Here is a 10,445-nt window from a genome sequence, read left to right as displayed (position 1 = left end):
CTCATTTTCCCGCAGAGTTAAAGTCTTGAAATGACTCCAAAACTATTAGATTTACAATAATAAAACAAAAGAAAAGCAGCAATGTGCTTGAAGAAAGAAGCTGCAATCAACAAATAACTGTTGATTTTTCCGATCATAATTAATAATTAAGAATTGAGAATTGTCATAAACATCAAGGAGAGCTAATATAATCATATATATATATATATATATAAATAACATTTTGAGTGCATGAAATTAAATTGACCTTCTTTCTGACATTTAAACTTAAATTCACATTAGTCATCTATTTTATTCTTATTCTTATTTTTGCATTGTGCAAAGTATGTAGAAATTATTGGAGCAACACTATTTAAAACATATTTAAAAAATAATATAAAAAAACATATATATAAACATATATATGTATATATTAATTTATATATTTATATATATATATAAAATAAATAACATTTTGAGTGCATGAAATTAAATTAACCTTCTTTTTTAAGTTTGTGTACAAAATAAAAGTTGAGACATTTTACCGTATGAAAACACTGTGATGGAAAGTACAAAGTCAAGGTACTTGTATTTTATTCGTCCACTACAATACACCAAAATGTTCATAATTAATATTTAAACTTAAACTATTTAGACATTGCTTGTCCATATATTAGTAATAAATTATATATTTGATGATATATTATGAAATAACACTTACAAAACATTACTGACAACCTGAGAGAAGTTTTACACAATTAAAAAACAAAGTATTTTACATGCAAATAATTAATCTTCAATATTACGGTTCATATATTAAAATTTTACTATCAATGAAAAATAAAATAAAACTGGTATGTTGTATATATACGTGTTATACTTTTACTTGTGGCAAAGTATCTTTATGTTGTAATACTTTTTATGCTGGAGAAGAAAAAAGAGACACATTTATTATGTTTTTAACAGAACAATAATATAAACACACGGTGGATCTTTGAAAAATTTTACTTTAGTTTATTGCTGTTAAACATAATCTGAACTATTTACTGCCAATAACTTTGCACATACAAGGACGTTTACTTTGTGAAAGGTACATAACAATAAACCAAAAACATTGAAACACCCTAATCATTTATAAATAGAAGAAATATTAACATTTTCAAATAAAAGGTTAATAAAAAACTGTTAACAGTATAAATACAGTAAAAACTAAACATGTAAATTCTGCATTTAATCTCGTTTTTAATATGAATTGACTTTATTGTTGAAGAATAACCCGTTGTTTGCGCATTGCGCCTCTGTATTTGTCAACAGAGTGTCTTTTATTTTGAAACACCCCACCGGAAGCTGCGTCTCATGACCGCGCTTCAGTACTTCCGCTTTAAAAAGCTCTCCGGCACCGACGCCATCTCGGGCTAGAAGGACGTCCGTTCGTTTATTTTTAGCGGCAGATATTATTTGAAATGATAAACATTGATATCCGATTAGTTTATTAGTTAAATTAAGAAGGAGCATGTTGGACGAATCTCCGGCTCGCGGCCCCGAAGCGGACATCGGCGACGCCGAGAACAACAACCCGAGGTCGGGGGAAACGAGGCAGGCGCTGCGGAAGAAGAAAGGAGGAAGGAAGCTGCGGAAGTTTCCGAGGAGCAGCCCCTGCATCCGGCTGTCAGACCTCAACAACAACAACAACAACAACAGTAGCAGCAGTAGTAGCCCTACCGAGCCGCCGATCGGTCCACAGAGCGCGCTCAGCCTCCACAACCTCAAACAGCCACCGAGGAAAGAGGTGACGTCAACTTCCTCCGTTGTTGTTGTTGTTCTCTTTTGCTGAAGGATATTAGTGTCGTGAGGTTTATATAATACCATAAACTAGTGTTTACACCTGCATTGTCTTGGTGATCGATTTTAGGTTTCAGTCATATTTAAGAACATTTAAATATATATATATAATATATATTGTATATGTATAAAATATATTTTATACATTTTTTATATATATGAGTCTCTTTTTTAGAAAATTAATTTACACTCAAATCGTAGAAAAAAGTGTCTAACCCATACGGTTTGTTTATAAAATATATTTCATATATATATTTATTTTTTATAAAATATATTTTATACATATATATATATATATTTATACATATATATATATATATATAAAATATATATATTTTATATAAAATATAACAACAACAACAAGACAACATTAAAAGACCTCAACTTGGTGTCTGTCAAATTATATCTCCACTTCTTTAACTATTTTCAAAGCTGCTTAAGAAAAGGGAGTTCAGGACTACAAAGACCAGGACTGTAAAGACCAGGACTATGGGGCCCAGGACCCCCTCTGACTCTGTTAACTGGTTTAATGACGGGTTTTTTCCCCGGTTTCTTCAGCTCCTGAAGTCCAAAGGCGTCCGATCGGAGCGAGGAGCGGCGCCCCCTAGTGGCCAAGCCGGCCACAGCACGGTCACACGGGGCCACAGGGCCAAGCAGGGCCCGGCTCACCCCGCGAAGAAGAAGAAAGACCCCGGCCCTTCGAATAAGCTCCTCCCCCTCCTCCACGACACCGGCGGGGTCAGGAGCGCGCCGGAGGCCGAACCTCTCAAGGACGGCGAGAAGGTCTACGCCGGGGCCAAGTTCAGCGAGCCGCCGGCGCCGAGCGTCCTGCCCCAGCCGCCCAGCCACTGGGTCGGGGGCGGCGAGCCGCGGCGGAGCGACCGGCGCCGGGAGCAGATGAGCGTCGACCTGAAGTCGCTGCTGAAGGTCCGAGGAGAGTCGTGACCGCCGGCGCCGCATGGGACTCGTGTGAGGACAACTGGGAGGGGGAGGGGCAAAGAAGAAAATGACGCCGAATTCGAGTTTGGCGCAATGCAACGTCGGGAGTTTCTTGGTTAACCGGAGGACAGTTAACCGCGTGTGACGGAGACGTGTGACGGACGCGCACGTGGGCGTCGGCCCGTTTGGGAAATATGTTGCTGTTGTTGTTGTTTGTGTGATGTAAGAAAGTGTGCGGCGGGAGGATGAGGACGTCTCCGGCACGTTTACACGGTGCAGAGGGATGACGCAACTTTCTCTTGGATAAGTTGTGCGTGTTTATGTGTGTGTGTTTATCTATGTGTTTGTGTTTGTGTTTTTTTGTGGTTTTTTTCTGTACAAAATATATTGTAAACATATATTTGTGTATATTCTTTTCCTCGTTGTTTTATCAGATTCTAGTTTTGTTACGATGTTGTTGTTTTTTCAACAAAAAGAAAAAACCTCCTCATCCGGAGGCTCCGTGAGAAACCTCCTCCTCCCGCCGCCGCGTGTTTGACCCCCGGTCGCGCTCGCTGGGTCAATAGTGAAGACGAGCGAGGAAACCCGAAGACGAGCAACCGGAGCGCCAGTTCCCTTGAACGGACTTCTTCAGAGAACACGGAGCCGGATAAGTTTACATTTTATCTCCCGCCAAAAAATCGCAAGCTGTTCCAGAGCGGCATCCAGAAGGGGGGGGGATGTCATTTGCTGCTCCTGAAACACAACGCGACTCTTTCTGACGCTTTGAAAGGAATCGATAACGCTTCGTCGTGGCCAAGAAATAAATCGACTTGCCGTAGAAACTAACTGGTGAAATCGTCTCTCGGCCACGTGTTCGCCGCCAAGGAAGTTTAGTCTTTCTGAATGGAAGAGGAGGAGGAGGAGGAGGAGGAAGAGGAGGAGGTTGAGCTATTGTCTTGTTCCATTACAGTTATACGAACATGGTTAACAGCCCCCCCCCCCCCCCCTCCGGGTGCCACAATTTGTGTTTTATGAAGAACTTCTTTCATATCTAAATAAAATAGTATATATAATAAAATATTGGTTACCCCCCGTTAAATGTTTTTGTGTTTATTACAAGTCAAGAAACAACCTTCATGACAATCCGGTACAGTCTTTATATTTATGTGTGTGTATATATATATATATACATGTATGTATATATGTGTGTATACATAGATACACGTATATATATATACATACATATGTAAGTATATTTTAATATAGATGTTTTACACAAATTTCCTTTCGCCAGTAGGTGGCGCTATGATAATCCCAACATAGTGTTTCTTGTTTGTTAGAATGTACAGTGCCAGCAACGGAGTAAACAAACTTTCAGTTTATCCAGTGATGCAAGAAACTCGGCCAGAGACTCAAACCGGCAACCTTACAGAACGAACCCTGTCCTCGATGCGCCACAGTTGTCTGAAGGAGTTCCGACTACACTAGGAGTAAAACTTCATCTCGCCAGTATGATAAATTCGATAGTTTCTTCATGTAAATGTTCTCCGGCCTGGACCGGCATCATGATGAACCTTGGAGTTACAACACAGGGAACGGTATAATAATGGCCGCCACGCCATGTCAAGGTCAACAACATTTTGATAACGTTTCACCTTTACGCACTTCAGATCAACCTGAAACTAAATTGAAGTCGAGCGGATACATTTTGTGGGAGGAGTTCGTCATAGTACGAAAGCTGAAAACGGTGAAAAATGACAACAACAAAACATCTATTCCCAAAAGGCGTCAATACAGCCCCCTGATTCCCTCTTCTTAGAGGCGCCACTCCAGCCGCTTGATTCCCCTGATCACGCTTCCCGGAAGGTGCCTCTACCACCCACTGATTCCCGTTCCCTGGAAGCGCCACTACAGCCACCTGATTCCTGCTTCCCCAAAGGTGCCAATTCAGCCGGTTGATTCGCACTTCCTGGAGAAGCCACTACAGCCCCCGGATTCCTGATTGATTCCGTTCCTTAGAAGTGCCACTACATGCCATTGATTCTGTTCTCCGGAGGTACCACTACAACCACCTGTTTGCCACTCCCGGAGGAGCCACTCCAGCCCCTTGATTCCCACTTACTGAAAGGTGCCAACACAGCCCCTCTTTTTTGTCGATTCCCAAAAGGTGCCACTACAGCCCCCTGATTCGCGTTCCCCGGAAGCGCCACTACACTTTGTCCTCATGAAGTCTGGACTGTCCTCATGTGTTCATGGTGGTTCTCTGGTCCTCATCAGAGGGTCAGACCTCCAGGGCTCTGCTGCTGCTGTTGCCCACACTCTCCCCAAAACACTTCTCCTTCAGTTCTCAGAAAAGCTGCAAACACAGAAGGAGGAACCAACAGGTCTCAGACCAGTGGAAGGTCATCTGATCCGTGTGCTGTCAGCTGCTCCGGTGTCACCGTACTGCACCACGGACATCAAGAGTGAACCCGTGGTGGTCCATGACACGGACTCTTCACCTGTGTGTTCATGCTGTGAGTCATCACCATGACTCCTGTCTGTTCTCTGAACACCTTCTGAAGGAACAAGTTGCTTTAGCTGCAAACATTTATCTGAAGCCACGATCTTCACACCCTCGACTTCTCAGTCTTCTTCTTTCTGACCGTGGAACTGAACATGATGCCCTTGTTGGTTTGCTTGTATGTCAGCGTGAGTCTTAACACAGTGTGTGTGTTGCTGCATCAGATTAGATCATTGGATATAGAAACGATTTGAGTTCTGGAGTCGCTCAAACAGAACTGGATGAGAGGAAACAGTTTGAACCAACAGGGTTCAATTGTCTCTAGTGTTGATTCCAGATACTTGACGTCAGTGTGAACTTCACTTCTCCTCATGTCGGCCATAAGTGCATAAAAATAAGAGGGAGGAGGAAGTGACACGTCGCTAATAAGAGGAAGTAGATTCAACTTTCGTCTTGAAGACGGAACAAGTTCAGAGAGGATAGAAGAAGCAGAGAGACGAGAGAGAGGAGAGGAGCGATGGCTGAGCTCAGATGGATTAAAGCCTCTTGGTTTCTGGTTCTGGTGCTTCAGTTTACAGGTAAGGAGACATCTGATGTGTATATGACTACATACACATTAAAGAAGCTTATTTATTCATATTAATGTGACTTTATGACCTCTAACCTTCATTTAACGTGTGTTTCCCATCGAGGTGAATAGTGAGTTCAATGAACTCTTAGAAACCAACGATGAGGAACATTCTCACTCTGTCGCTGTGTCTAAAAGGATCTTCACTCTGACTTTAATACTCACGTTTAGATTTCTCTTTATTCTTCTCATTTCTCTCTCATCTTCTCAGCAGCAGCAACAGGACAACATTACCTCTCCTTCACTGTCAGAGATGGAGATGAAGTCTCTTTGCCTTGTTTCAATGTGATGGATGATCATAAGAACTGTGACTCTACTTATTGGATCTTTAATGATTTCAAGAGTCCAGTATTTCTGGTTCAAGAAGGGCAGATTGGTGTTGAAGCTAAAGATAAATCAGACAGACTGAGTGTTTCAGAGAATTGTTCTCTGGTTATAAAGAAGGTCACCGATGAAGATGCTGGTCGTTATGTGTGCAGACAGATCAGATCAGGACACCAACAAGGTCAAGATGCTTTGATTGATCTGTCTGTTGTGACCAGTGAGTATTTACATCATCACGTTCTCTTACATTATGATAATAATGATGATAGTGATGAAGTTCCTCTTCTTTCTCTCACAACGTCTCCATCTTCCCCAGTGACTGAACACAAGGACTCTGAGGAGGTGATCTGCTCTGTGTCCACATATTATAAACCATGTGGACTCAAAGTGAAGTGGCTGATTGAGGAAGAAGAGGTGGAGGAAGACCACCAAGACGTGATGACATCACAGTCTTCCTGCTCCGCCTCTCTGAAGGTGAAGACTGGTTCCTTTAACACATTGAGGTTTAATTCATGGATGTGTGAAGTGACCGTTGGCGACCAAGTGCAGAAGTTTACGTTCAGAAATCCTCCTTCAGGTGATAAAACAGGTGAGAATATTTAAAGTTATTCATATTCACTTGTGTTCATGTATTGGAAGTTTTTTAGTTTGTTGAGTTGTGTTCATCTGTTCAGGTGAAGACACAACAACAACAACAACAACTGAAGATGACACTATTTCAGGTAAAACCACGACAACTTCTGCAATCAGTGACGATTCACCAGAACTACAAAGTAGTGACTCATCATTTCATCATGATGTGAATAATTCAGAATATTTATGGTGACGGTGACTTTTTTACATAGATTAGAAGTTTTTTAGTTAATTAGTGAAGATTGAACAGAACTACAATGTAGTGACTACAATAAATGTCCATGTATGTTTCTCTCCTCACATTTAACACATTTACGTTTTAATTTATTTTCATTAATTCTTAAATTTTAGGTCTAATATTTTTGGTATTTTCAAAGTCAACGCAATAAATACAAAAAGTGATAGTCAAAATAAATTATTTATTTAGGCTGTAAAAGCAAAAATAATATGCACGTTGTTAATTAAAGACATGGACTCTTACATTCATGAATTAAATCTTTTTTTCAGGTTGAACAAATAGAACTTTTAATTTTCATGCTGATGTAAACATTTCTGAATATTTATGTGATTTAACGTGAATAAAGTTTATTTTAGTCTGAATACTCAAATGAAATGTGCATTGATGTTCCCGTTCTGGTTCCAGGCTGGTGGAGGGTCATCTTGGTGCCGGTTGGGTTAGCAGCTCTCGTCATAATAGTTGTGGCCGTCAACATTTGGGCAAGAATGAAAGGTGAAGAACATCCACATATTAAAGCTCATGAAAGAGGATTTTACTGGAACTAAAGTCGACTCTTTCTTTTGTCTCTTCAGAGAAGAAACCTCCGAGGGATGAAGCCGCTGTGAGTGTTTTAACCCCCTAATGATGACATGTTATTGTTACAGCTGGTTCTCTTCACTACATTCTCCTCTTCAGTATTTGCTCTCTGAGGCATTCGAGGCTTTAAAGGTTCTTTACGGTCTCAAGAGTATTTTTACTGCTGCTCTGGGTAACGTGCAGAATGAAATCTACTTCCAGAGCCAGCTGCAGGACTGGGATCACAACGTGATGTTTGATGGTGTGTTTTCTCACAGGTGCGTTATGACGAAGGAGAAGAAACCGTGAACTATGAAAACATCCGACCTCCTGATGGAGTTTGACCAGCCCGTCAACACATGTCTCAACAGGTGGAGATCATGTGAACTGGAGGTCCGTCTGAATACGTTCCACCGGGGGGACGAAGCCTTCGTGACAACCACAAACAAATCTGTTGTTGTACATTTCTGAGAATATCTTTCAGATGGAAATCCTGCTTGTTGAGAAAAGAGTTTAATGATCTGTTCCTGCATGAGTTGTGAACATGTTTCTCACCTGTTCACGACACAGCAGCTGATCTTAACTTCATTTAACAGGAAGGAACATTTAACTCTGAACTTCCTTTTTTTATCTTCCAGCTGAACATTTCACAGCTGATCTGAACATTTACTATTTATAGGATAACTCCTTTTAATCCACTTTCATTCAGCATTCACATATCTGTGAGGGTGTGCCTGTGTTCCAATGGCTGTTCAGCCTCAATGGAGTCAGCACCTCTTCTCTTAATGTAATATCTGATCACTATAAGATCTGCAAATAAAGAGAGTTGTTTTCTACACTGTGTTTTGTGATTCCTCCATGTAGTAACAGTGTGTTATTGCTGATTTAATGTCCCGCCTCTACTAGTATACCACCTTCCTCCGCTGGTCCACTTCTAGTCGTGCAGCTTTCCTCTGTTTGGCTGAACATGTATGTGAATACAGAGAGATGCACCCAAAGGGGCCTGACGATGTACAGAAATATGATATTATCACCTTTCAAAAAGGCACCAACACCTTTATGTAAAAATACTCCAATGCAAGTAAAAGTAATGGATTCAATATGCTACTTAAGGAAAATACAGAAGTATTATCAGTAAAAGTACTCCTTAAAACTGATGGATCAAAGCATCAGAAGCGTCTCATTGTGGAGCTTCTTTAATACTTTATTCATGGTGTTTCTCAAACTAAGGGGCCGGCCCCTCCAGAGAGACACAAGATAAATCTGAAGATTAATATAATTCACAAGGTCGAAACAAGAAAAAAGAGTTCAGATACGAGCGAGTGTTTTAAAGTTTTTACTCCATTCCCCTTTCGTTGGTTTCAACTTTTCAGTCCGCCAATAATAATTCCAAATTAAATATGAATCTGTAAAGAAATATAAATACATAAACATAGGTCTACTTGTCTTTCTGTGTGGCGATTGCCAGTCGACCCTCATCTTCCTGCCCTCTGCTTCCAGCTTCCTGAAAGGTGCCCCTCCTTCCCAATTCCCAAAGGGTGCCACTACAGCCCCTTGATTCCCTTTTCCCAAAAGGTGCCCCTACATGCCTTTGAATCTGTTCCCCGGAGGTACCACTACAACCAGTGGCGGTTCGTCCATAGGGGGCGCTAGGGCGCCGCACCTCTTAAAATTTGGAGATGAAAAAAAAAGAAGAAGAAAAAAAAAAAAATTCTGTCAAAAAACATTATATGCCAAATCATTTAAATAGTAAATATACCGTGTTGACGCGCTAAATGTGTGTGGGAGACCGTAAGCCCCTGTCAACAACCACTTAAGTTAATGTGAAAAAATATAATATATCGCCATTATCACGGAGAGAAGCCCTCCCTTTTCGAGGCGCTGGTCTAACGTGTGTACGGCATCGATACAACATTTCAGTCGTTTGGCAATGACCGCTTCACATTGGCGGATGAAACCGAATCTTGCGCACAAATGTGCGCAGCGATTGGATTATTCGGCAGATCAGAGACCAGTATGTTCCTCAGCTCATAGAGCAGTGTTGCCAGGTCCGGTTTTCCTGGGAATCGGGCCACTTTTGAAGTGTTGCTGGTTGAATTTGTTGTCCTTGGTTCGCGTAGACCTATTTTGCATGCAAATTACATGAATATCTTTAAATAAAAATCCATATTTTAAATGAAATAATTTATTCATACCCAAATCCTACCAAACTGACTCCAGATCAGCACGCATAACACATTTTATTAATGATAATATACTGTATCTAATTACACAAGGCCATTTTAGGACCTAGGTGAAATAACTTGAGGGAAAACTGCTTTTAATGCTGGCAAACTAAACATATGTTGTTACTTTGTAGATATTACAATACATTTGGCAATGATAGCAATGCTGTTGAACTTTAAAAGCAGTGTATATGGTTTGGCACCGGCATATTTTGAGTTCTGATATTGGGCTGGTTTTTGGGCTGGTTGTGTCACACAGACCTGGCAACCCTGCTGCCCAGAGCTCCACGGAGGTACGCGAGCAACATAGCTAGCAGAAGCTTTATGTTAGCATGGCGTCGGCGACTGAAAACTCTGGTATCTCTACACCAAACACCTTTCAATCGACGGTCAGATATTGACAAGAAGAGGCTGAAAGAGTTGGGACCCGAACATCCGGATTTAAAAATTGTGCAGCAAAGCGCTGACCCGGAGGTTCTCCTCAAGCCTGTATGCTAACCGGAGCTGGTTAGCTGAATGCTCCATGAGTAATTCGTTTTTGTTTCCCCTGTCTGTTTTCCAAAGTCCTGGGACGGAAACTCTCTGACTACAACGGGT

At 41.1% G+C, this 10,445-nt stretch overlaps 2 protein-coding genes across 2 annotated transcripts; both read left to right on the top strand.

Annotated features, from left to right (window-relative positions):
* The first annotated feature begins 988 nt into the window (after nucleotides 1-988).
* Nucleotides 989-3,372, top strand: pnrc1 (proline-rich nuclear receptor coactivator 1). The gene is made up of 2 exons (XM_056427565.1): nucleotides 989-1,768; nucleotides 2,380-3,372. Exons 1-2 carry the CDS (start codon nucleotides 1,493-1,495, stop codon nucleotides 2,764-2,766), a joined length of 663 nt encoding a protein of 220 aa, XP_056283540.1. The 5' UTR covers nucleotides 989-1,492; the 3' UTR covers nucleotides 2,767-3,372.
* A 2,399-nt stretch (nucleotides 3,373-5,771) lies between these two features.
* Nucleotides 5,772-8,459, top strand: LOC130202190 (uncharacterized). Its single transcript, XM_056427558.1, has 7 exons — nucleotides 5,772-5,823; nucleotides 6,085-6,414; nucleotides 6,514-6,786; nucleotides 6,872-6,919; nucleotides 7,474-7,560; nucleotides 7,641-7,669; nucleotides 7,902-8,459. Exons 2-7 carry the CDS (start codon nucleotides 6,162-6,164, stop codon nucleotides 7,965-7,967), a joined length of 756 nt encoding a protein of 251 aa, XP_056283533.1. The 5' UTR covers nucleotides 5,772-5,823; nucleotides 6,085-6,161; the 3' UTR covers nucleotides 7,968-8,459.
* Nucleotides 8,460-10,445: the final 1,986 nt, after the last annotated feature.

The sequence above is a fragment of the Pseudoliparis swirei genome, chromosome 12 (genome assembly GCF_029220125.1).
Source record: "Pseudoliparis swirei isolate HS2019 ecotype Mariana Trench chromosome 12, NWPU_hadal_v1, whole genome shotgun sequence".
In the NCBI taxonomy this organism is placed as follows: Eukaryota; Metazoa; Chordata; class Actinopteri; order Perciformes; family Liparidae; genus Pseudoliparis; species Pseudoliparis swirei.
The sequence above is the reverse complement of the archived record's forward strand: the minus strand, read 5'-3'. Positions and strand labels throughout refer to the sequence as shown.

What these genes read in the sequence shown, in the direction of transcription:
- LOC130202190 (XM_056427558.1), top strand. Translation starts at nt 6,162, where the DNA reads ATGGATGATCATAAGAACTGTGACTCTACTTATTGGATCTTTAATGAT. An exon ending in TGAAGATGACACTATTTCAG is followed by an intron (nt 6,920 to 7,473) that starts GTAAAACCACGA and finishes TTCTGGTTCCAG; the next exon opens with GCTGGTGGAGGGTCATCTTG. An exon ending in CTCCGAGGGATGAAGCCGCT is followed by an intron (nt 7,670 to 7,901) that starts GTGAGTGTTTTA and finishes GTTTTCTCACAG; the next exon opens with GTGCGTTATGACGAAGGAGA.
- pnrc1 (XM_056427565.1), top strand. Translation starts at nt 1,493, where the DNA reads ATGTTGGACGAATCTCCGGCTCGCGGCCCCGAAGCGGACATCGGCGAC. An exon ending in AACAGCCACCGAGGAAAGAG is followed by an intron (nt 1,769 to 2,379) that starts GTGACGTCAACT and finishes CGGTTTCTTCAG; the next exon opens with CTCCTGAAGTCCAAAGGCGT.